Source organism: Sarcophilus harrisii, chromosome 2 (genome assembly GCF_902635505.1).
Source record: "Sarcophilus harrisii chromosome 2, mSarHar1.11, whole genome shotgun sequence".
Classification (NCBI taxonomy): Eukaryota; Metazoa; Chordata; class Mammalia; order Dasyuromorphia; family Dasyuridae; genus Sarcophilus; species Sarcophilus harrisii.
Window position 1 is genome coordinate 492085867 of NC_045427.1, and position 25777 is coordinate 492111643.

Here is a 25777-nt window from a genome sequence, read left to right on the forward strand (position 1 = left end):
TTGAGGAACAGATTATTAAATAAAATAGGAACTATGTTAATAAAGAAACTTGGAAACTTGGCCTAAAAAGAGTCTGGTGGGAAAATAGGCTATTACTAAATAGGTCTCACCTTCTTTCCATTCCGAGAATTGACTGTTTGCACTTGTTCTATTCCCAAACAACCCATCTCTGTCTTATTGGGTTTTTTACATCTGAGCCATTTCTGTTTTCGGTGATCTTCCATATACTGAAGCAGAAACATAGAGCCAATTATCTTAAAGGAAGAAAGATTTCTCTAAAGTACTAGGTAGGGTGGCTCATAACTAGAAAGGAATAAGTAGAATAGTGCCACTAAGTGTGTTCCTCAAAAAAGGGATGAGGTTATATTAGGGAAAATACAAATTTGTTTCTGGCATGCCTTATCTTTCTCATGCAGAGGTAATGATTTTAAATGATCACTTACAGCAAGAAATCGAGGATCAACAGCAAATTCTGGATGACCTTGTAACCACATCTCCAGTTCAGCCCGACGAGGGGCATCTTCACCCACCAGCAAAGTGCCATCGACCTTATTGATGACAGGAATTCGGGCTTCCAAGTCTACATCAAGGTGATGAGGCTCTTCCATACACTCCACCTCCAGCTGCAAATTCAGAATCCAACTCATGAGTACATTTTCTTATTTGGAAGAAAGACAGTTGTATCCATAAAACGAAGAATTCATTTTATATGTTACTAAACCATCCCCCATCTAATGCATTAGAAGAAAGACCCAAGAGACCTCACTGTATTATCCTAATAGAGTCCAAGTCCACTCACCTCCACTAGCTTTTTTCGGCTCCCCTTCTTCTTATGGAACAATGGATGTCCATCTCCTAGCATTCCATTGGCCATCAACTTGTGCTTCTGGAACGTCAACTTCAGTCCTTCTTCCTAGGAGACACATTAGGCACCCATGACATAATATAGCACATGTCTTCAAACTAAACACTAAGCCCTGATGAACGTTGAATTCTGTATCACCCTACGTCTCAATAACTAAGGGAGGCCACCTGATTGACTATTAGGAATGTAACATAAAACTTTCACACCTTTCTTTCCTCAGAAATATCTCTCTTGATCCCATGCCCCTCAGATGTTTACAAGAGAAGTGAAGTTTAACTCAGTAGCACCCAGTGCAGAGCATCACTGCCCTACCTAGTGCTTCAGTATTAGCATGGCAATTCATCATAGAGGCACATATCAATTTCTCTTTGTATTATATAAAAAAGCCAGCCTAATTCAAAAATGATTCTTTTAACTTAAAAGAAGAAATATATACTTCTGCAAATGTGAAATGCTAAATTATTTTAACTACAGCTTTCTAATAATTGTTTTAATGCTTGAGCCATTAACAACTATCTTTTTCTTATCAAAATTTTCTTAAATAATATTGTTTCTACCCATTTCTTAGAGAAGATAATTAACTTTTAGCTACTCTTTCTCCCATTGCCCTTCCCAAATGACCTCCAATTTCTTTGGTTTTTTCAATTCTAAAATCTGTTAAATCAGCTCAACATCTTGGCTGAGCTATTGAAATTAGTTAAAGCAGAGAATCAATTCCCCTACTCCCCTTTACCAAAGGTGCTCAGCTCACATCTTTGATCTGGACTGTAAATTCCTTCTCATCCATGCCCCGTCGAAGTTTGGTGAACTGGGCTGCAGCAGTACTGACAGCAGTCACCTCCTCTTCTGCCATTGAAGCTGCACTACTACTTCGAGGTGTGGGCACAGGTGAATCACCATATTCTCCTGGAGCCAGCAGAGGACTATCCAGCAGATGGTTGCCTTGTCCCAGTGACCCTCCAGTCACCATTTCTTGGTTCCGGCGGTTGGAAGGCCATTTCCCTGAGAGGACAGCCTGGCAGACGAGGTCAATGCGGTTTATCAGGACACGATCCTGCTCAGGAAGAAACAGAATTGTTATTAGTTTTAGTCTAGGTGACATTTAGTGATTCCAAACAGTGCTGTCAAATCTTCTATAGGAACTTACTTTGTGAAGCAAAGCCTTTTAGGCATAGAGGCTAGTGCCAGATTCCAGACCTCCTAAACCCAGTTAAATTATACTACTATCACTAGAGAAATGGCAGGACTGATTCCCACAATGAAAAACAAAAATCAAGCAAAAATTTCTGTTTACACCTCTTCCTCAGTTTCCTCTTCACTTTAGGCTTAGAAATTGATTTTACCTTGGGCCATTCAGAAGCTCTCTGCCTCTCCTGAAGCAGCAACAGTTCAGGAGTCATTTGCTCTCCATCTTCATTAGGGAATCCATCCTGGGACATAGTGAGGGACATGAGACTCTCTTCATCATAGAGCTTGGAACAGGACTGATCAGCACCTGGGAAATGAGTAGATGTAGGAAGAGAAATTACATTATTACTGAAAAGATAAATTTCATTTTGATCAATAAGACATTTAGAAAATGAAGGAAAATTATTTGTAGAGATGGGAAACTATGGGTTCAGAATATTACATATTTGAGTGAAGCGTATTGGCTGATTTTGCTGAAATGCCCTGTTTTCCTTTTTAAAAAATTGTCACAAATGATGGCTTGATTAGTAGGGGAGGAAGAAGGGATATATTCAGAAATAAAGGTGATACAAAATCACAAGAGAGATGAAGATTTTAAAAAAGGGAAGAATGAGAGAAAAAAAAAAAGGAAAAGGACCAACATCCCCTATAACATGCACTTACTCAGCTTCTCTTCCTTTTCATCTTCACTATCTTCAGTGCTAGAGCTGGAGCTGGATGAGGAGGAAGAAGAGGAGGAAGATGGTGACAGTTTGCTTAAGTCCAGTTCAGAATCCGAATCATCCTCATCCTCCAGCTTGACTGGCAGAACACTTTGGGAAGCCATGGGGGTAGGATCAGAGGGGGTTACCCGTAGCTCATAGTCTTGTGAGGTTGGCCTGTTTTTGGCCACTGCCTCATGCTCTAGTTTTAAGGCCAGACTCTCCAGGCTTGGGAGACGGGTGGCTGCCTCCTCTGGTAGCTTTTCAGTAGGAGCATCTGGACGCAGGGGCAGTGGTGAGGCAGTGCTCGAGGCGTATTGTTGGTGCAGCAGTGGGGTAGAACAGCGTGACAGGGATGGAGCTGGTGCCCCTGCCTGTTGGCTCTGCATGTAATTCATACGGGCAGCCAGGAAAGAGAAGTCTGGGTCCTGCATAATATTGCAGTCTGTTTGGCTCACCCCATGGCGGGCTGCCCCTCGGAGAAGTTCGCCATCATGTCGAACTGGTTCCCACCATTTGGGCAGTTCAGGGCCTGGGGGTTGGCACAAAGCCAACCGGTCCTCTAATAAAGGATGGCATAGTACTTGTTCCCGTAATCGCCGAAGCAACTCAATTCGGAAAAGAGTGCGTGAGGCCCTCTCCTCTGTGATGGGTTCAATGAATAGAGTGGGGTCTGGGGATTCTGTAAGGAGACACAATGGAAGAAGAGTTAATTGCTACTTCTTTCATCATTCCTTCCCAGTCATACTGGATTTTTGTCTTAGAGTCACTTACCATCTCCAGCAGCAGGGGGTAGACGGCACACTTGTCGGCACATGGCCACAAAACCATGGAAGTACTTGGTAAGGCTTTCATCAGTTTTTTTGTCCAGGCGAGCAAATGTACGGAATCGACCCCAGTGGAAGTGTAGAGTGTCAGGATCAAACTCAACTCCAAAGGTTGATACCACTCGGTAGAAATCTGATTCCTCACGCCTTGTCCATCTGTAAATTGGAAGGAAAAAAAATACAGGATCAATTAACGAGTTATTGCTAATCTAAAAACAGAGAAGAACTAATTGATAATGAATCTGACATATCAATGGTTTCCTTTATTACTGATACTATGCTCAAAAATGGGTTTATTAATCCCAAGGGCTTTATAAACTATTAACAGATAAGAGACTCTCTTTGTAAAAGCTTCTTAAGAATTCTTCCCTTTAGAAACTCAAGAGATGACTAGCAGGAGAAAGATAGCATAATTAGAAATAAGCCCAATTTATTCATTCCCCTGATTTACCGCTGCTGCTTCTCTCGTCGTGCAATTTCTTTCAGTTTGAAGGCTGCTTCACAACGTCGTCGCCGACGGTCCCCACGCTCTGCTGCCTCTATCTTCATCTGTTCTCGCTTGTAGCTACGTTGATAGGCAGTAACCAGACGCCTCAGTCTGGCTGTCAGGGCTGAGCCTGGAGGCCAGAAAAGATGACCTGGCTGCTGCGTCACCTGGACTGTGGGAAGTAAAGCAGAGTAAGTAGGGAATGGAGAAAAAGCTGGTGAAGGAGACAGATTTGAGTTTCAACCCACCAAAAGTCCAAACACCAAGACAATCCCAGCCAACTTAGGAGAGAAAAAAGAACTCCCTAGAATCTATCCTCCCTTAGCCCAGCTTCCCCCATGAAAAACTGAACTTTGAGAACCCGGGTTACCTTCATCACTGTCAATCACAGAAATCTCCTCATCCATCATCATCAAAGGGTCACCCTAGAGAAAAAGACCCATCCCACCAAGAGAATGGGGAAGGGGGTAAAAGGAAGATGTTGAAATGCTGAAATATTTTCCCTGTGCTCCTCTTGGACATCAAGTGGAGTAAGAATGAAATTAATGACATTACTCAATGAAATTACTATCCACAGAGATACAACACTGTAAATCCCACTGGTCCATAAAAGAAGAAGAAAATGGAACTTTTTTCATAAACCAGTGATAAAGAATACATGTGTGCACGTGCAAGCACAGGCACACATGCATCTGTCTGTCTGTCTGCTGAAAAAGGGGGAGAGAATGAATGGAATGCAGTTCACAGAGGTTCAATTTAAATTCTGAGGAGCGGACTGAAACACGGGAGTTAAAGTGTGGGAAAAGATTTCTTTCTCACCTCATCCTCTTGGTCCTTTGGGGGGCCTTGAAGTGGCTTGTATTCAGGATCCTCACAGTCCTTATCAAAGTCAACCCTAAAACCATAGAGGAACACCAAGAAGAATTATTTATCTAGTTTGTTGGCAAGAAGCTGGGATGAAAGCCTAGCAAAACACAAATGCAACAAAGAGTAAACCAATTCCATTCCAAAGTCTCACTTTTGAATGCTGGCTCTGTTCTTGAAATATCCAGAGAAAAGGAGAGGAAGTACTGTTTCAGCAAATAAGTTAAGTCAGAGTTGAAAAGTAATAAGGAACCCTGTCTGTAACTAAGAAATATCAGCTATTTTGTTTCATAAAGACTGTTAGTTCTATCTGTTCTCTAACAACTAATTTTTGAGTCCTGTCCTCAATCTTCCATCTACTCTTTTAGCTAATGAGGATAATGTTAGATTACATTTGGGGGAGGGGAGGAGAGCAGTAAAAAGCACTACTTAGAAATAAAAGCTTAGTTCTGCATCACTTTAGAGAACCTTCAGAGGCCTACAAGATCTTATTTTCCTTTGATTCATGAGTTGTAGAAAATTGCTTCTGTTCTATACTTTTCTTTTCTTCACTGGTTTTCTTAAGTGTTAACCCTCAGACTTCCACAATTAACCCTCAGACTCCCACAATTCCATGAATACAGAGTAAGCTCAGATACCAAGGCCTTTGTTCAAGACAACAGTTTGATCCACGTAAGATTATTTGAGATGAACAAAGACGGTCTAATGACTCATCAACATTTAATAGCATTTTGTTTCCACTACTTCTGAAAGAACAAAGATCCTAAAGAACTAAAACTAGGGGATTAATTAATTTATTGAGTAGTGAACAAGACACACTTGGTACAAAATAAGGTACCACAGTCTTAATTTGATGCTGATAAAGAAAACAGGCCAACTATTGTTAACTTACCAAGGTAGTAGAAGGGAAAATAACATAACCTGAGCCTAAAGGATACAAGATCAATCCAGAGTAGAGGAAGACTCTGGACAACTGGCCATTTCTGCCCTGTCCCTTCCTGAAAAATCAATACCACTACTTAGAAGGTAAGACTAAGCATGTCTATAATTTATTTAGTGCAGAACAGCCCCTCCCATTCTCCCAAAATAGAATGGCATTTAAATGTCATAACTAATTATCATCTACTTTTCTCTTTTTAATCACTCTCTTAAATATTTAACTCCTACTACTTCAAAGTATCATAGATTTAGAGCCGAAAGTTACCTCAGTGACTACCCTATCCAATTTCCCCAACTATTTCAGTTTTATTATTTGACTTTATTATTCTTCATGTTTAGCATAGCAAACTACTTGGAAGAAAAGGGATGGATAAACCCAACAAAAAAAAAGACCCAATTTTTTTTGAGGAACATAGAAGCAATTATGTTAAATCACTTGAATTTTGAACATTACATAGGATTGCTGACCATCCAAAAGAGTAGAACTATTATATTTCAATTAAAACTTCCATTATATATTTTATGATACCGTCATACTCTCATACAGTTAAAATCTAAAGAAGATTATTTCATGTACCCCTCAGGTCTCCAGGTGAGAAGTGTTGTTACACTCACTGGCACCCAGCCCAGAGCAATACTGCCCTGCCTGGTGACTCGGTATTAGCATGGCAACTCATCATTGGGGCCCATGATCCAGTGAATGAATGACTGTCTATATGTGATGAGTATCACTATTAATAGGAATATGACTAGAAACCAGAAAATTCTTTGGTTGAGACTATATAACACATGAACTATCTAAAATCAGAACTCAAGAGTTAGAAAAAAATCAGTTATTTTAGTCTAAGCTGTACCTCAACAGGCTTCTCTGCTATAACATTTCCAAGGGGTCTATTCCTCCCTCCTCTTGAAAACTGCTAATTAAAAAAAAAAAAAAGATCTCACAACTTCCCATGGCAGTCCATTTCACTCCTGGACAATTCCACATAGCTTGGCCCAAAGTTGGGTAACAAACTATCATCTTTTGAACAGAATAACATCCTCTCAATTACTATGACTACATAAAAAATTTTTTAAAAGCAAGGGAAATTTATTATCACAACTTTTCACTCATGCCATAATCTGATACTGCCTACTTAGATTAAGATAGCCGTACCCTTTATGTGACTGCACTACTCTCAGAAAAGTACAAAGATAATGATCTCCTCTTGGCTCACCTAAGAAGATATAATTGTGCTGTTTCTTAGACCTGATAATTAAATTCTTCAAGGAAAGGGACATTATCATTTAAGAGAAAGCCTAAACTTGATGCTTAGTCACTCACCCTTCTACGATATCAGAAAAATTGTCCAATACTCGATGCTCTGCTGCAATGGCCTTGTCATCTGGCCGGCCAGCCTTTTCCAGAAAACATAATGCTGGGTCTGCTCTCATTGTATTATATTTCTCATAGCCTAGATGAGAAAGGCCCAGAAATTAAAGACAATATGGACTTCACTTTGTTGAAATGAGGTTTCTTTAACTGGTAAAATTTGTGTTGTTTATGATTAAAAATCTAAAACAGTGTAAAATGATGATGTCATAGTTGATATATCTTAGAATTGGCAGATAACATTTTAGTTCTATTAAATGTTTCTATTGCATTTTATATTTGTTTCAGAATCAATGGGTCATGAAATAGAGCTAGAGATAAAATGGAAATAAGTGATAGATTTAAACAATTATTTTAATAGGATCCCTATTTTATAAGTGAAGAACTGAAAGCAATTGAGTGACTTGCTCTCAGTCATAAAGAAGGCATGGAATTATGGATTTACAAACTTCACCATCTGAAACTAGTTAGTATATACTTTGCACATAGTAGGCATTCAATACATTTTTGTGGAATGAGAATTAATAAGTTTTCAGACCAGATGGTTTAAATCTTTACAAATACAATCTACATATGCTCAAAATCTCATTCAACTTCTCAATATCCTGTAGAATAGGAAGAAAAACCAAGTTCCCTTACTCCATTTTTTTTTTTTTTTTTTAAATTTAAAGCTTTAAACTAAGATGTATGCCAATACAGCAAGGACTTAAATTTCACTGGTGTGGGCACCTTCTCCAATAAGAAAGAATGCAACCTCTCTATAACTTATAAACTTAGGGGATTTCCTATAGTCTAATGTTTAATATGCCAATGGTTACACAAGTAGTAGCAAAAGATGGATCTGAATCCAGGTCCTCTAAACAGCAAGTTTCATTATTTATCTGTGGTATAACAGCCTCTCATATGCAGCTGCACAGAGGGGTTAAATGGCTTATTGCTCTAGTCATGCCAGAGGAGTGGTAGAATTAAAAACAGATTCTAGTACTCCTCATTCTCACTTGACTCCATTCAGTAGACTGGAAGGGTAATTCTCAATTCTCAGTACCTGGAATTTGTGAAGGTGAAGCACAGTTTTCTCTGTATATTCCTCAGGCTTCACTCCCCTCCCTTCCTTCCCCCCTCCGCCCCCCATACACCCTCAGATTCTAAGATTTAGAACAAGTGATTGTTCACCACACACCAGAAATTTCCAGAAAGCCTGTGTGGCCACACAGATTGACATACTGATGATGAGGACAGTGTGAATATTCTACCTTTTGAGGCTGACCATAGTTAGTGGCGACAGGATGAAAAATAATTTCCAGTTATTCTAATGATACTGGTAGCCCTTCTTTAAAGGTTAAGATTCATCTATAAAACATTTAATCAATACTTAAATATGCATAAATTATATCACTAATAAGCATTGTTTTCTTAAACAGTTAATATGACTTTCAAAGTTATTAAGATTAATTTCCCATTCAAGCATTCTTGTTTTTCCACCTCCCTTATTAGTGATTGATTATAGAACCCCATGAATCAGAATCTTGATCAATCTCTCATGCTCTTATTGGACAGAAGTCTTCATCAAAAGAGATCTGAGCAGGGAGCTTAGGGAAATGGTAAAGGTGAGGGGACCTATTTTTTAGAAGAGGCACATACCATGTTTAAAAACTCCTATGAGCAAGGACTTGTCAGCTTCACTATCCCACCAGTTTGTTGGAACCTCCAATTGATCCACCACTGGGAACCATATATCAATCTCACTAGAAAGGCATGAGGGAACAGAGAAAAAACAACAGTGCTCCATGTCACATAACAGTTAACAAAAATGGTGTCCTAGGAGAAATTATTATAGATATTTTAAAAATTCTTAGATTGGGGTGCCTCTATACTGGAGGGCTACATTTCCCCTTTCACCAACCAAACCCTCTAATTCTCAAATTCTAGTGACAAACTGAAGAACACATTCTTTTAATGCTCAGAGTCAGAAAACAGAATAAATTGTACCTAGCAATGGCACCTCCCAACACCTTTTCAGCCTGATCACCGATAACCTCTTGCCGCAGATAATACAACATGCGTACTCGCAATAACACCCTAGAGAAGAAAAATACTAACTTTAGTAACACTGTTGTAAAACAGAAAGCAATTTTCCCCACTCTATGATTACAGAACAAAGAAGTTTTGATAAGCCCCGTGCTTACTTGTTACACTGATGTTTCAGGTGTTTCTTATAACTTTCATCCTGGAAGAGGGTATCGGGATTATATTTCCGGATCCAGTCAGCTTTGTGGATATCAAAGGTACTCTGGGACTTCACTTTCTTCCCTTTGCGTCCCCGGGGCACTGGGATAGATAAACCTGATAGGAATAGGCAGACAGTGGAAGGCCTGGACCAAGAAAACCCCCTAGATGTGGAATAAATAATGTACTCATGAGAGAGGTAAAAGGGAGAGAAAAAGAAAGTTGATGATTACCTGAATGATTCTGAAGTTCTTTTGTTTTGCCATTTTCTGCAGGGCTGATCAGGTCCCAAATGAAGCCTTTGATGTTTTCATCCCCACGGTAGTGCAAAAGACAGTACACAAGAATGGCACGGCAGATTGTCTCCACATCCCGTTCAGTCATTCTTCGTTTGAACCGCCCATGGGACAGAATATCTCGCCAGCGACCCCACCTTCAAAGACAGGAAAAAAACCACAACCATCTTTATGGAGCCTCTTTTCAATGATGTGTTATGCTTGAAGCAGATACATTTCCTCAAATGAGAAACAAAGGTTTTAAAGAATACATTGTTACTGTGATTGGCTACAGTCTCTGAGACTCCAAGAGTATTTCTCAGCTGTTCCACTCTTAGAGGAATAAAGTTTTTCTCTACCCAGGAAGAGGAAATACACATAGAGTAAGTCTAGTAAGGTGAAGATGTACCATCCCATCTTTAGCTGCAAAGTGGGGATTATGCACTTACCCATACACCAAGAGGTGCTTTTCCACTCGGAAGCAGTCAGTGCGTCCATAGGCATGATGCCTGTCATGTCGGCGGGAGCGAGGCCGCTCATCATCCTCACTTTCCAAATCTGAGAATTCCACCAGGTCATCATCTTTCAGAGTGCTAAAGTGCCGTGTCTGCTTACGCACTCTTGGTGTATCAATCACCAAGTTATTCTGCATGAAGGAAAAAAGGGAGCCAAACTTTCATCATGCCCTGTCCCTTCTAACAAGGGGAAACAACATATGGTGATAACGACATATTCTTATATTGTTCTCTAGACTCAGTGGAACAAGAAATAGTACTGAGAAAGCATCCTGAAATGCAGAGGTCCATCTGCTGCCATCCAAAGGAATAAAGAACTCACCTTGCTGTTGAGTAAATCCATGTCTAGGTCAGCTTTTTTAGCCCACTTTTGCCAGAAGTTAGGATCATCCAGAGAAATATCTGTTCTATTTTCTGAAGCAACAAAGCTAGCCTGTTGAACAAGGAGACAAAGAAGAGAAGAAATAAGGCAGGAGTGTATGCCATTTTATTTAGAAGTGTACCTTGTCCTACCCAAAAAGGAAAAAAAAGACAATCTAAATATCTTACTGTGATATGAAGGTGAACTTCAGTTTTTCCAAATAATGGTCAGCAAAGCACAAGCTTTGCTAAGTTCTACCAAGGTAGAAAGACTTAAAAAATGAGGCTAGAAGACTTCAGGACTGATCAATGTAATGATCAACCATGATTCCAAAGGACTAATGATGCTGATACAAGCTACCCACCTCTTTATAGAGGTAACAGATTCGACATACACTTGTGGACATGGCCAACTGGGAATTTGGCTTGTTGATCTATTGCATATTTGGGGGTAGCAATGAAAGAATAAAGAAGGAAGAGGGTGGGAGAGAGAGAAGGGGAGAAAGAAGGAAGAGGAGGAAAAGAAGTAGGGGGGAAGAAAGACAAAGAGAGAATGCTTATTAATTGGAAAATTTTTTAAAATGAATTTAGGGATAAATTCATATGAGGATCATCTTGGATGCTAAGGTAAGAGAGGTTCATCACTGAAATTTTGTTACCATAGCAGCTTATGTGGCCTCTCTGCTTAGATTTGGGGAGGTGGGGGATTTACCCTTTATGCTTCATGTCGAAGATCTCAGAATTACTGAAAAAATTTAAATTCTAGGGATTACTTTCTCCATGTTTCTGTACTTTCAGTTTTTAACATAGGCAGAACGCACCTTAGCAAAGGTGGACCCTTTCCCCTCAGATTCAATGGTGATGGTAGTGGTACGTCTTAGTAAAATTTGGTCAATATCTTCCTCACAAAATTTGGAACCTTCATCATCTTCTTCCATAATGGCAGCATAAGCACCTTTTCTTAAGAGATCCTCAATCTCCTTCTTGGAGAACTGCTGAATCTGCAAAAATTAAGTAAAAGATGATACACATACCCCAAATTATCATGCTAAAACACACATAGGAAAATAGATATATAGGGGCTGGATCTGTGATTTCACCAGCATTTGAACTTTGAGGTAAAGAAACTTCTTCTCCCAATATACATCATATTAATACTTTCTCTATAGCTCAGTCTTAAGAGTATATATATTCTACAGCACTGAAGTTAAATGACTTGTTCAGGGTCACAGAGCAAATATGAAACAAGAGGTGGGATTTGAACCATGTCTTCCAGGCTTCTATGCCAACTCTCTGTCCACCCGGCCACGCTACTATACAGACACTCCATAATTTCTTTACTCATTATAGTTCTCTAGAATTAAAAATTGAGAATTTGAAATTCCTATGTACAATGAACATTACTTTTCTCTATACCCCTCTCATCCTAGTGAGCAGGAAATCTGTAGGGTAAAAGGTCTCACCCCAGTGATGTTGCCATCCCGACCACTCATGGACTGAAGTACTGCTTTATCCAGTCCCAACTTGAGGCTGGCCTTATCAAACATCTCCCTCTCATAAGAATTTCGAGTGATGAGGCGGTAAACTTTCACAGCTTTGCTTTGCCCTATTCGATGACAACGTGCTTGGGCCTAGTTGAGAGATGGGAAGGAAAAGACATTAGTAATAACTGCATTTATAAAGAGCATTAAAATGTGCAAATTTGCAGTTCTGTAAGGTAGGTAATACAAATATTTCCATTTTGCAGAGGGGAAACTGTGTTTTAAATAGGGTAAGATACTTGCTCCAAAGACACATAGGTAGTAAATGACCAAGGTAGGAGATGAACCCAAATTTTCCAAATTCCAATGTCATTACTGTGTCTACAATATGTTGCTGCTTCATTAAAGAAGGACTATATCCAAAAGATGAACTAGTCTTTAGCCATTTAGAACATCTGAGAAAAGGCAAAAGTTTCGCCATTAACACCACCCATCAATTTCTAAGAAGATATTTATCCTGTCGTTTGGGCTTCACCAAGTATCTTAAAGTGTATCCTATCCTTCCTATAAGAGATCCCTAGCTAGTTATACGATTTTATTCCAATAGCTAGAGTTGTGATAAGTGACCAATACTCTCATTACCTGTAAATCATTCTGTGGGTTCCAGTCTGAATCAAAGATGATGCAAGTGTCTGCCGCTGTAAGATTGATACCAAGGCCACCAGCCCGGGTACAGAGTAAGAAGACAAATCGATCAGAATCAGGTTTACTAAAGCGGTCGATAGCAGCCTGCCGAAGGTTACCTCGCACACGTCCATCAATACGCTCATATAAGTACCTAAGTAAATTAGAAGGAAAAGATTAAAATAGGGAAAAATAAATATAGATAATGCTCTTTAATCCAAGATCACTACTTCTCACCTCCCGGTGGTGTGGCACTAATGACAGCAAGAAGTTAAAGGTTAAAAAAACTCCTTTGGAATTAGAGAAAGTAAATATATTTGTTCTTTTTTTTTTCCCCCCTGAGGCAATTGGGGTTTAGTGACTTGCTCAGTGTCACACAGCTAGAAAGTGTTAAGTGTCTGAGGCCAAATTTGAACGTGGGTCCTCCTAACTTCAGGGCTGGTGCTCTATTCACTGTGCCACCTAGCTGCGCCAAGTAAATATATTTCTAACACCAAACCAGTAATCTTATAAATCTAATTCCAAGAGTTGTTGACTAATATAATCTCTCACCTTCTCTGGATTAAGTAATCCTCCAGAATATCCAGGCAGCGAACCATCTGAGAGAAGATCAGCACTTTATGGCCACCAGCCTTGAGTTTTGGAAGCAGCTTGTCAATGAGAACCAGCTTACCAGCTGAGCGGACCATGGCCTGAAGATGGAAGTCATGGGGGATGATATGGCAGGCCTCCCGAAATTCTGTTAGGATTTTTTCCTCTGCGCCTGTTAAGAGAGTAAACCTTGATGCTGAGATCTGACAAAACATGTAACATTTTGTCAAGACAAGAAGCCAACAGGGTGAAAAAGGAAGCTTAATTTACAGTCAACACTTCTAAGACAAAATAGTTCAAAGACCAACGAAAATAACTCTAATTTATAAACTTTAATTGTATAGTCACAACAGGAAATTAAAGCAGAGATTTTAAACTATTTTTGTGTCACATACCACTTTGGCAATGTGGTGAAACCAATGGATTCCTTCTAAAATATAACATAAACATAACACATAGGATTCCAAAGAAAACCAATTATACTGAAACATATTTATACATTTTTCAAAGCAATTTCATGGCACCCAAGTTTAAAAAAAAACCCTCATTTAAAAGAACATTAAGGAATAGTGCACACAAGGTTGATAAGATTTAGTAGAATTCTCATTAAGATAACCATATCTGGGAGAACAGAAAGACTCCAATATAGGGAAAACTGTGCAAATAACACATGAAAAGAGAGACACAGAGACCGACACACACAGAGCGAGAGAGAATGCATACACATTTGCCTGGGAAAAAAAGATTTTCTGTGCCCTGGCAGAAATTATTTCCTGTTTCTCTGAAGGCAATTCACACAATTTGGAGATCTAGTATATATTAAGAACCAGCATAGTATTTACCATTGATAAGATATGGATGATTACAGCATTTACGTAGCTCCATCATCGTATTAAGTAGGTTGGGCATATTTGTATGACCTGCTCCTTTGGAAAGGAAGGAAAAATTTTTTTCCAAGATAGCACGATAATACTTTTTTTGGATGTTGGTTAACTCCACTTCAATTATTGTCTCCTGTTTGGGAGCTAGGTTTTTTTCCACATCTTCTTTGAGCCTTCTTAACATCATTGGCTTCAGAATGGCCTGTAGCTTCTGGACCTGAATCCAAGAAAAGAAAAAATATATCACACTGTGCAAGAATGGAGAAGTGAAAGTAGGCAAAGTATCTCAGAAAGTGAAAGTTAAAGATCATAGACATCATATTGGTTGGGTTAGAAGATCATAGGACAGAAGAGGGACAACAATAGATTTTTAATTGTCATATATTGTTTGTGCTAGGAACTTTTTTTTTTTTTTTTTTTAAATATTTTGAATAATGCGCAATGTTGGAGGGGATGTGGGAAAACAGGGACACTGATACATTGTTGGTGGAATTGTGAATACATCCAGCCATTCTGGAGAGCGATTTGGAACTATGCTCAAAAAGTTATCAAACTGTGCATACCCTTTGATCCAGCAGTGTTACTATTGGGCTTATATCCCTAAGAGATTTTAAAGAAGGGAAAGAGACCTGTATGTGCAAGAATGTTTGTGGCAGCCCTCTTTGTAGTGGCCAGAAACTGGAAACTGAGTGGGTGTGCCCATCAATTGGACAATGGCTGAATAAAATATGGTATATGAATATTATGGAATATTATTGTTCTGTAAGAAATGACCAGCAGGATGATTTCAGAAAGGCCTGGAGAGACTTGCATGAACTAATGCTGAGTGAAATAAGCAAGACCAGGAGAGCATTATATACTTCAACAATACTATAAGACGATCAATTCTGATGGATGTGGCCATCTTCAACAATGAGATAAACCAAATCAGCTCCAATAGAGCAGTAATGAATTGAACCAGCTATATCTAGCGAAAAAACTGTGGGAGATGACTATGAACCACTACGTAGAATTCCCAATCCCTCTATTTTTGTCCGCCTACATTTTTGATTTCCTTTACAGGCTGATTGTATACTATTTCAAAGTCCAATTCTTTTTGTACAGCAAAATAACTGTTTGGACACATATACTAATATTGTATTTAATTTATACTTGTATATAACTTGTAAATAAAAAGCTATAATAAAAAAATAAAAAATATTTTGATAACTATACTTCTAATAATTGATTTTCAGCTTTTTTAAAAAAATTAATTAAAAAAAATAACTGATTTTCTTTATAAATCTTGTGCAGTTTATTTTGTGTATTCAAATATTCTGAGAAGGTATACATAGATTTCACTAGACTGTCAAAGGGTTCATGATATAATAAATATCAAAAATCACAAAACAGACTTTTTACCTGCTCTTCTGTCTTGAGATCACCAAAGTCCTTAAGAAACTCTGATTCTGAAGGAAACTGTGAAGGTTCTAAGAAGTGTAATAAGCTAAACAGTTCTTCAACAGTGTTTTGCAAGGGTGTTCCTGTGAGCAACACCTTGTGCTCCTGAAAATGAAGAAAAGAAATCAGAAACCAAACATTATAAAAACATTTTAGCTTTTATTAATAAACTGTCATTTAGTCTCTCTGGGAATCTCATCTTAATTGGCCATAAAATAAGCAGGTTTGCACTGATATCCAACATGAAAACCTTACTTTGGTTTGTTCTTTCATTAATATCTTTAGCAGGGTACAGAAGTTTATTATCATACGGATGACTACTCTTTCCCACAAATAAACATAGTAAACTCACCAGGTCCATGTGCTTGAGACTATCAAGCAGCTTGCAATTCCGATTCTTGAGTCGATGAGCCTCATCAATAATGACACAACGCCATTCAATCTCCCGGAGCTCAGGACAGTCTGACAAGATCATCTCAAAAGTGGTGATCAAGGCATCAAACTTGTATGCCCCAGGGATAAGTCGTCCCTGAGCATATAAGAACAAAAGTTAGAAATTATTTGAAGCGTTCTAAAAAAAAAGAGGTTATTCTGAACTTCCTGAACTATCTTCTCACTCTACATATTTACTAACAAAATAATTTAAATCACTTTCTTTCCAATAAATAATACCAAATAATCATATAGTGCTGATTGATTTACTGCATATAGTCAGTAAACAAACTTTTATCAATCATATATTATGTTCAAGGAATTTTGCTGGATGAATCAAAGACTGCTAAAGGTATAAAGATGACATGATAAAGACTCTGTTTTCAAAGATCTTATAATTCAATCTGGGTTTATGACATGCACACACACAGAAATACACATTATGGGGAATAAACAAAAATATATAAGGTAGAATGAAATAAAGACAACCTTTATCACCTTAGACCTCAAAATTGTTTAAATATTAATTTCGTGAGGAAAACACTTTCAAAAGTCTGTCTTCAGAGACTACTTTAAGGGCCCATAACTTCACTGATATGGGTATTCCCTTCTGGGACACAAATTGCTACCCCTTAGCTGTCTTCCAAGAAGTGCTATGGACAAAAAATTCTTCATTGTGTGCTCAGTCTAATGATGAGCTCTGCACTGAGTTAAGCTGCTCTGTGGATAATAGATATGTATATGTATATATGTATATGTATATTATATATATATATGTATATGTATGTAAATATATACCTATACACAGACTACATATCCCTGAGCCAGACAAGAAACATTTCCAGTTTAGTAGGACTTGTCATAGTTTATAGTCCGCAAGCATACATTTAAAAAACCCAGTCATTTTTCACACCATAAATCACTGGAGTAGAACTTTAGTGAAGGAAAATGGGGGATCATCATCATTTGAGATACTTCTCATTGTACCATTCTGAAAGATGGCACTAAAAGGGAGTGAATCAAGAGAGGTCTGAGCTCTAAGCCTGGCTTTGACAGGTATACTAAGGTTGTTCTGGGAAAAATACCCTCACCTTGATAACCTTAACATTATGCAAGGGTCTAAGGGACTTTTAATATCAGGAGTTAATTTAATACACTGATTTTGATCTTAGCTGTCAATTTTTTTTTATTTATTTCTTAATTTTCAACTGTATTTTGGATTGTTTATGTTCAACTTTTTGGATATTCAATATGCCACTAGACAGATGCCTTTATATATAGCCCAGATAAAAACGTCTATGAAGATATCTTGAAAGAATATGGAAACACTAACATAAATCCCAAAAGGCAGGATGAGCTAACGGGGATAGTTTGATTTACTTCTCCAGTCATTTACTTGCCAAGCAGCTATGTATTCTCCTCAGATGAAATAAGAATGCAATGAACACTAACCATTCCTGGAAAGCATATGGCAACAATCAACTGCCCTATTACTTCGCTTACCATCCTTATAACTTCCCAAAGTAATATATCCATCCATTTTTTCTCTTAGAATGTAAGCTCCCAAAGGACAGGTACTATCTCATTCTTTATATTTGTGTCCCTAGTGCCTGGAACATAAGTATTTAACAAATGTTTTATTCATTCGTTATGTGAAAAGGCCTTTCTCTACACAGAATGCTCACCCTTGAATCTTTGCAGTACATCTCATATTGCTGGATCATTTGCCGGCTGGCCAGACTGCCATGGTAAACAATAGTGTTCATCTCTGTCCATGTATTGAATTCTCTCTCCCAGTTGGTAATTGTAGAGAGTGGAGCAATGACCAGGAAAGGGCCATGGATGCCTACATTATATTCTTCTTGTAGGAAGGCAATGGACTGAATTGTTTTGCCCAATCCCATTTCATCAGCCAGGATACAGTTCTGCCTGCAGAACCATCACAAAAGAAAAAGCAGGTCAAAGGTGTTTCCTTTAACATGGAAGCATGAAATGGTAGCTTTAAGAGATGAAGAATGAAAAGTAAGGCCAAACTAAGCCCAAACTTTTTGGGCCCATTGCTTTACCTGTTGTACCAATTAAAAAGTAGCCAATTGACACCTTCTAGTTGGTATTCTCGTAGCTGATTCCTGTTTTTGTATTCATGTGATAATTCTAATTTCTTCCAGGCACTTGCCTGAGGACGATTCTAAGAAATGAGAAATGCATAAGTAATAGGGTGAAGACAGTAGCAAAACTGGGAAGTCTAGAGACTGATAGATGGTAGTTATGGTAGTTCAAAGAGAATTCAATTTAACATTAAGTATTGTTAAAAGGTGTACTGTTTTAGGGGCAGCACCTACTTACCACCCTTTTGAGCTCTGGATGCCTTGATTGAATCCGCTTAAACTCCCGGACTTTGCCCTCATCCACATCTTCTTTCAGTTCCCAAGTACTATCCTCATAAGGCAGAGAACACCATTTGACCAGGTAGTAAATTACGGGCTAAGAGAAGAATAAGTCAAGATTTTAATGGAATCCTAGTTCTTGTCTGGCGCTTACAGGAGTCCTACTCCTCAACCATACCACAGACTGTCAAAACCTCAATATAACAACAAAGAAAGTATAAATATCTTTCTAGGTTTAACCTAGTGAAACCCTGGAAACAAGATTAATAACTCTTATCACTTTAGCTAAGTAACTAAAAGTAAAGTCTGTCCTAAAAATGAAATTTCTACAGAACATTTGAGTATTAACATATCAATAGTGGAGTGTAAGCAAGTTTTCTACTGAAAACTCTTAAAGTCCATAGCTGCTATGAACATGTGCCTTGTTCTACTGCTTTCTTACTGCATAAAGCTTGGGCTGTAGTCAGGCTATTTTTAGAAGTTGGAACAGGCTAAACCTGTAAGCAGCATAGCAGGGCTCACTTTCAATAAGCCTCAACCCCTGGGGCTATCAGTAGTCCAGATGCTACCTCAAGAATAGTCAGAAGGCTGGTGAAGAAGAGGTTTCCTTGTGTGCCACAAGGAGCTAGGAAAAAATTAGGAGAGAAAATCATTGAAAAGAAGTAACAAGAGTGAAGGTAGAGAGGAAATACTACTGTCCCAATTAAAAGCACTATACTTAAAAAATATTTTTTTGGAAAAGACTGAAGGGAAACAATAGTTTGAATCATGACAACACAAGATGCCAAGCCTTACTATTTAAAATAAAAGCCAAAATGACTAAGCACTTGTAAGACCTTGTTAAAATTATTGAGTTTCAACTTTTGGTTTAAATAGGAGGGGAGCTGAATATAGAGGTGGCAAAATGGGGTCCAATTTATAGAATTATGGAAGCATGATGACATAAGATAATCACCTCAATACCTGGCAGGCAATTATAAGAAAGAAATGGGCCAACAGAAGTAAGCCACATAGAAGATATTATTAATTAACAAACCTTTATTAAGTGTGAGGTACTATATGTGAGGTACTATAACAAAATAATAGTTTTATTCTTTTTATTGGACATCATCATCATCATCATATTATTCTATTAATCTTGTCTCATAAAAAGGAAGCATGGGATAGTAGCTAGACAGCTGGTCTAAGAGCCAGGAAGATGTGGGTTCAATTCTAACAGCTACTGGCTTTGTGACCCTGGACAAATAGGTTAACTTTTCAATAACCCAGATAATTCAGGAAGACTACAAGTCATAGATAAGGTTCTAATCTGCATCTCATGTTCTTCCCTATATAAGACCATATGTTGAGATTTCCAAGTCATATACTTCATTTTACATTTTACAATCCAAGGATTTCCACAATTTTAAAAGAAGCAAAAATTGAGGTATGTAATGATGAAGTGCTTTAGCCATAACTTATAGCAGTTCTTCAAGTTCCTATGCTTAAGATTGTACTTAACCAATGTCTGAACAAAGCATGGTAGGGATTAGTAAACTTTTCAGAGTTGGGCAAGATGACAATTTTTTTCTATTTGTTATGTCAAAGGCAGATAAACTATGAAACAGATGCTAACTGAAGTCACTTCAAGGGCTGATGAAAAAGAGCAAGTACTTAAATAAAGACTTCTGAAGAGGAAGGCCAAGTATCCAAATGTGAAGGAAAGTACTCATTGGTTGCTCAATTTTCAGAACTAACAAATAGTCACTGTGCCAATGACTGTTCTATATAACAGGCATCTAGATGGTTAGTGTTGGATCCAGATTCAGGAAGATGTGAGTTCAAATTTGATCTCAAACACTTGTTGCTTGTTCTTCATTCTTGAAGAGTACCATGACATCAGGAAGATGTCAGATCTTGCAAGTGAATTGAATTTAAATGAGAGAGAGTTCACTTTTTCCTTCAGAGCCACTGGATCCGGTGATCAGAAATAGATCAGGATGACTGAAGATGATCCCAGATACACTGGAAGATCTTCGCCTTTTTAAGCTAAGGTCTTTCCCAGGTCTCAGTTTGTCTAAGGCAAACCCAATTCAGTGATTTAGGCTAGATAAAAATGAGGCAAAGAATGGCCTATTTTACATAGTAAAAAATAAGCAAATAAAATCATTCTGAGAGGTAGCCTCTCAGGACAAAGAAACAACAGCTATTTATACACTGAGCCATCAGAATCCAATGACCAGTGAGGCTTAAGCAGGGACTCATTACTGGCAAATCAATAACAGAGTGATTTGGATCTAAGGCATGGTCCATAAAAAAGAAATCTAGTCTCAAAACTCCAAGGTATCTTGTGATTTCAGCAATCAAAATTCATATTCCTCTGGGCAGAGTATCCACAGGGAAGGGAATGTCTTTATGTGGACAGAGGGAAAGAGGGAGAAAGAGAAGGAAGGCAGGAAAGGAGGGAGGAAAGAGTTACAATGCCCAATTACCACTGTATTATACTACAGATATTATTACACCAGAAGGAACAGACATTGGGGTGGAGTAGAGATCAGGGAAAAGAAGTGTTCTCTAGTGGTACAATAAACATTAACGATTTGTGCTGAACTCAAATGCAATGCTAGCTGTAAGCTAACAAAGGCTCTGATCCTCCATTCTTCTGTATCTCCAAGTGCCAAAAAAAAAAAAAAAAAAAAAAAAAAAAAAAAAAAAAAAAAAAAGGCTCTGCGGTTGGCTGCTCTGATTTAAAACAATAGTCAAAACTCAGAAGCATGGAAAAGGTCAGATTTTTGAGACAACAACCAAAGTTGTCTAGATCCCCACTTAGATGGGGATACTAATAGTACCTACCTCACTGTTATTGTGAGGTTATTGTGAGGATGAAATAAGTTAATATCTGTAAAGTGCTAGTTATTATATAACTGAGGGAGTAAGGAAAAAAACCCAACTACTACTGAGATTTCTAATTTGTTAAAAAAAAAAAAAAAAAAACAAACAAACAAAAAAAACCTCTCAAGGTAACCAAGTTTTCTTATTCAATTTAGTGGATCCAAAATATAATTCCAAGGTGCTAACTTCAAAAAAACTTCCAAATATTTGGAATCAAGTCTCCTAGCCTATTTTCCCCCTCCAATTTTAGTTAGTGCTTATCTCAGCCATTCAGCCTACGGAAATGATGGAAGTACTTTTTAATTCTTAATAAATTTTTACTTTTACCTGGAAAAAAATAAAAAACAGACAAGAATTTATCAATTCTATAAATAAGAAACCCACTATTATGTTCTTTTACCTGTTTACACATTACAACTCACCTCTCCATTGTCTTTGTCAATGCTGTGAGACTCATCCAATATTCTATCCACTTCCACATAGTCTGGATTAAAGGGTTCTTCATCCTGGTTTGGTCATGAGCACAAACAATAAGACCATAAGACCATCCAGTTAAGACTTACTCATTTAGTCTTCTATTTAGTTGTTTGGGAATGTTCTGCCGACGTAACTATGCTCTGTGGATGAATTATACTCAGTCCTTGCAAACTTAATAGTCATATAAAAATTAGTATAAACATATTGCAATTAACAACCTCAGAATACAAGAACTAGCTTTATTGAGTCAGTAACATCTTTATTTATGAAGAAATCAGAATGCCCTTGGTCACACTTATACCTCTTTAGATGAAGAGTTAAAAGGCAGTTCATTTCTACAAATCTGTTAAATGATGTCAGAAAATCAGCCTTTTTTGGGATGATTAAATGCATCTTATACTGCTTAGGAGTTGTAGTCCTTTTCTGATTAATAACCCCCCCCCCTTCCCCCCGTTCCTTCTAAACTTCAAAGATTTTTCTTTTTATTTAATTAACTAATTGCTACCATCAGAAGATCATAAAGTTTCCTACTTTGGCAGAGGAACAACTTGAACAACTACAAACTGAAGAGTTGAAAATGACTTAAGAAACTCATAAACTTACTAAAAAGATTAACTAATTGGGCTAGATATCAACACTGAAGAAAATGACAGTCTTGTCAAAAGATGCTTCAGTGAGACTGGATAATTATTAGTAAGTAAGAATATTAGTAAGTAATATTCTTCTATTAAGACAGTTTCTAATGTCTATAGCTACAAAGTAACAGTTCATGACAAGTCTTAGAAAAACAACAAATCCCAAATGGACCAGATCTTTGTTTCATTCACAGTAAAACAAGAAAATCATTATTAATGGCTTTTGTTTCACAACATCTTTCTTTGACAGAACTTCAAAGTACTTCATATGTATTATATAAGGAATAATTTTACAATTAAGAAAATAAAAGTATAGGGAAGTTAAATAAGGAAAGAAACCCACGTGAAGCAGTGAGAAAAATAAAAACCCAAAAATTTCAGTAAAGTGCTATGCATTTTTGAAGGACCTAACTATATGTTCAGTGACCAGATGTCAAGAAATTAAGATACCACTAGAGATCATGTAGAAAAAAAGAAAACAACTGAAAAGGCAGCACTTATTCCTCATTACCTCATGGAAGAAGTGTCTCATTTGAGCCATTTTGGTTTTGAACCGCTTAAGTTTCTGATGGATTCTCTTGTCTTTCTCTAATTGAGAAATAGTGGCCCATTCACAATGCAGATAAGAACTGGAGAAGGAAAAAACAAGACAAAACAACACTAAGTCTGTAGGAAAGAGAAACTGATAAGCAAGTAGATCCAGACTGCAGCAACAATCATCAATAAATTAATAATATTTATTAAGTTTTCACTCTGTGTGAGACATTCGAAATATAAAAACAAAAATTCCTTAAGGAGCTTATATTGTTAGAAGAGACAATATGCAAATTTTAGTATATTAAAGAGATGTGTAAATTTTAGCGTATTCATTGGGATCATATTGAATCATGTGGACAGTATTTATTAGATACCTTCGCTCCTCTCTAACAGAAGAAAAACTCAGAAGAACTTCTCAAATTTATTATATTTATTATAAGGGCTGGGAAGTAGGGGAAAAAAAGGAGAACCACTCCCTCCCATAACAGACTATGGGGAGTTTCAGTGATTATTATTTTTGGTATGAGATACTTACTAGTTCTTATACTTGACAAAAAATTCTTCTGCTTCTGTGTATTGTCCAGAGGGAAGCTAAGGGGAAAGAATTGAGGAAATTATAGTTCCATTTTATAATTACCCATTCTTTACCATCCCAAATAAGAAAAATTAACTAACCACATAGGGATCACTATATAGGCACAACTCATCAGCAAACCCTGGGATACACCATGTTTAATCTTTATATTGTGCACTATCAATCCAGGACGGGAAAGAGTTGGTTTCCTATCATGACAACAATAGCATGCTCCTAACTTGTCCTTTAAATAAATCTCTACATCCTTTTCCTACCTCAGGTTGATAAGTTGGAGAAGCCAATGTAGTTATTTTCTTTCTAATTTTTGACCCAGTCCATGTCTACTACCTTTCTAAAGGTAAACTCTAGTAACATGTCCTGATGAATAAAGTCTCTCAATAGTGAAACATCTAGAAATAGAAAGATATAGAATGACATCAAACATAGAGGCCTAACCTCCTTTTTCACCACACGCATAGAAAGTACTTTGTCCACAATGGCTGCATCTTCTTCACTGGGGTTCTCCTATAAAAAGAGATATTTGGTCAGTAGAGAATTCTGAGCAATAAAGATAAACTGCCCTTGCTCTTAGTATTCTCCCTGAAATGACTCAAGTATTTAGCTCACCACAAAGAACTGCATAGATGGCAATGTCTCGCCATCAGGTTCCTGAACTGGCTCAGGTAGAATGGGTTCAGGCTTTACAGGACCAGTCACGTCTACTTCTTCTTCCTCCTCATCATCTGTGATCTTAATGTCCAAATCTTCTGTGTATTTTTTTCGCTTTACTTGTCGGTTTGATCGTCTCTTCTGCAAAGGCAACAATGGTTAGACAACTCAAGATGGAGTGATAAAAATTGGCAAAAATTCCAGTAAAGTTCCAATTTTTTTTTCTATAAGCTGCAGTAATCCCAAACCTTACTTCCTCTTTTATCTACCACTTAGACTATAAGTTCATATAGGTCAGAACTCTCTGTTCCTTATAAACAACACTCTCCCACATTCATGCCTTTGCACTGACCACCCATGTCTAGAATACACTCTTATCTCTCACAATCCATCCCTTCCTTTAATATGTAACTCTCTTATGTATCATCTTCTGTTTGAAACATTTTACAAACCCTTCAATTGTCTATGTCCTTCCCCTGAACTAGAATGCATTTACCTACTTTGCATATATCTGTATTTATTTCATATTTGTATTGTGTGCATATATACTTATCTCTCTTAAGACTATATGCTTCCTTTGTGTAGGAACTGTTTCATCCTTTATACTTATTTGGCAATGCCTAGAATATAGCAAATGCTTAATAAATGTTTATTGATTGTATTCAGAAAATATTAATTATATAAAACCATTCAGTAAATGGCAATATTTACAGTAAAATTTTATTTAGGCAATATTCAAGTAAACTACATTTATTAAATATCACTCTCTTCCAAGTCACTTAACTAAGAATAAACATCTGCTAAGATGTTCGTATTTCACCCCCAAATTCCCATAAAACAAAACTAGAAAATAATATCAGCGAAAAGAAGACTTATTAAATTTTAGCCATTTGGTTTATAGGCAAGAGTAAAGCCTGACTGCCCACGAAAGAAACAAAAAAGTATACTCTGGGAAATAGTGATAGTTATTTCCAATCTAAAAGTCATCAAGAACCTGGTTTTAGTTGATATTTATATAGGGCTTTAAGGTTTGTAAAGCATTTCACACATAGTAGCTCATTTGATCTTTGCAACAAGATATATAGATATTATACCAGAAGAGAGAGACATTGGAGTGGAGTGGAGATCAGAGGAAAGAAGTATTCTATAGTGATACAATGTATAGTAATGATTTGCTTTAGACACACATGTAATGCAAGCTGTAAGCTAACAAAGAGTCTTGATCCATCATTCTTCTGGTCTTCAGAATACTTATTTTCAAGTGGAAAAAGAAAAAAAAAAAAAAAAGCTCTGTGGCTGTTTTAAAAAGGTCAAAACCCAGAAGTCTAGAAAAGATCAAGTGACAAAAGAACTAGAGTAATTTTGACTGAAACCAAAATATTGCTAACATCTAGTACTGCATTCATATTATTATTTAATTTATATCTTTAATTTTTGAAGCAACTGGAATAAGAGAAATAATAATTCTTACTGCTTTCACAGTATTAGATCTAAGAAGA

At 37.3% G+C, this 25777-nt stretch overlaps 1 protein-coding gene and 2 non-coding genes across 8 annotated transcripts in view; all 3 read right to left on the reverse strand.

Moving 5' to 3' along the window:
• Positions 1-25777, reverse strand: part of CHD8 (chromodomain helicase DNA binding protein 8) — a 60800-nt gene that overhangs the window by 5055 nt on the left and 29968 nt on the right. For 4 of the 6 annotated variants that reach the window (XM_003755809.4, XM_023499036.2, XM_023499038.2 and 1 more), the window contains 32 exons: positions 24237-24419; positions 24066-24134; positions 23571-23626; positions 23010-23127; positions 21809-21892; positions 18475-18612; positions 18195-18316; positions 17814-18057; positions 16049-16225; positions 15658-15801; positions 14218-14473; positions 13337-13547; positions 12743-12938; positions 12083-12250; positions 11441-11620; positions 10582-10692; positions 10194-10390; positions 9703-9902; positions 9430-9586; positions 9233-9322; positions 8885-8988; positions 7196-7325; positions 4888-4963; positions 4439-4493; positions 4033-4240; positions 3529-3737; positions 2717-3436; positions 2209-2360; positions 1617-1919; positions 800-913; positions 444-623; positions 111-227 (listed from right to left, as the gene is read on the reverse strand). In XM_003755809.4, coding sequence (XP_003755857.1) covers positions 111-227; positions 444-623; positions 800-913; positions 1617-1919; positions 2209-2360; positions 2717-3436; positions 3529-3737; positions 4033-4240; positions 4439-4493; positions 4888-4963; positions 7196-7325; positions 8885-8988; positions 9233-9322; positions 9430-9586; positions 9703-9902; positions 10194-10390; positions 10582-10692; positions 11441-11620; positions 12083-12250; positions 12743-12938; positions 13337-13547; positions 14218-14473; positions 15658-15801; positions 16049-16225; positions 17814-18057; positions 18195-18316; positions 18475-18612; positions 21809-21892; positions 23010-23127; positions 23571-23626; positions 24066-24134; positions 24237-24419 — 5469 coding nt within the window. The remainder of the gene's footprint in view (positions 1-110; positions 228-443; positions 624-799; positions 914-1616; positions 1920-2208; positions 2361-2716; positions 3437-3528; positions 3738-4032; positions 4241-4438; positions 4494-4887; positions 4964-7195; positions 7326-8884; positions 8989-9232; positions 9323-9429; positions 9587-9702; positions 9903-10193; positions 10391-10581; positions 10693-11440; positions 11621-12082; positions 12251-12742; positions 12939-13336; positions 13548-14217; positions 14474-15657; positions 15802-16048; positions 16226-17813; positions 18058-18194; positions 18317-18474; positions 18613-21808; positions 21893-23009; positions 23128-23570; positions 23627-24065; positions 24135-24236; positions 24420-25777) is intronic. The other 2 variants (XM_031955002.1, XM_031955003.1) reach the window with 2 other exon arrangements.
• LOC111719743 lies at positions 1107-1216 on the reverse strand. Its single transcript, XR_002769742.1, has one exon. It is a non-coding gene; the product is annotated as a small nucleolar RNA U6-53/MBII-28 (small nucleolar RNA).
• Positions 6447-6556, reverse strand: LOC111719740. The gene has a single exon (XR_002769741.1). It is a non-coding gene; the product is annotated as a small nucleolar RNA U6-53/MBII-28 (small nucleolar RNA).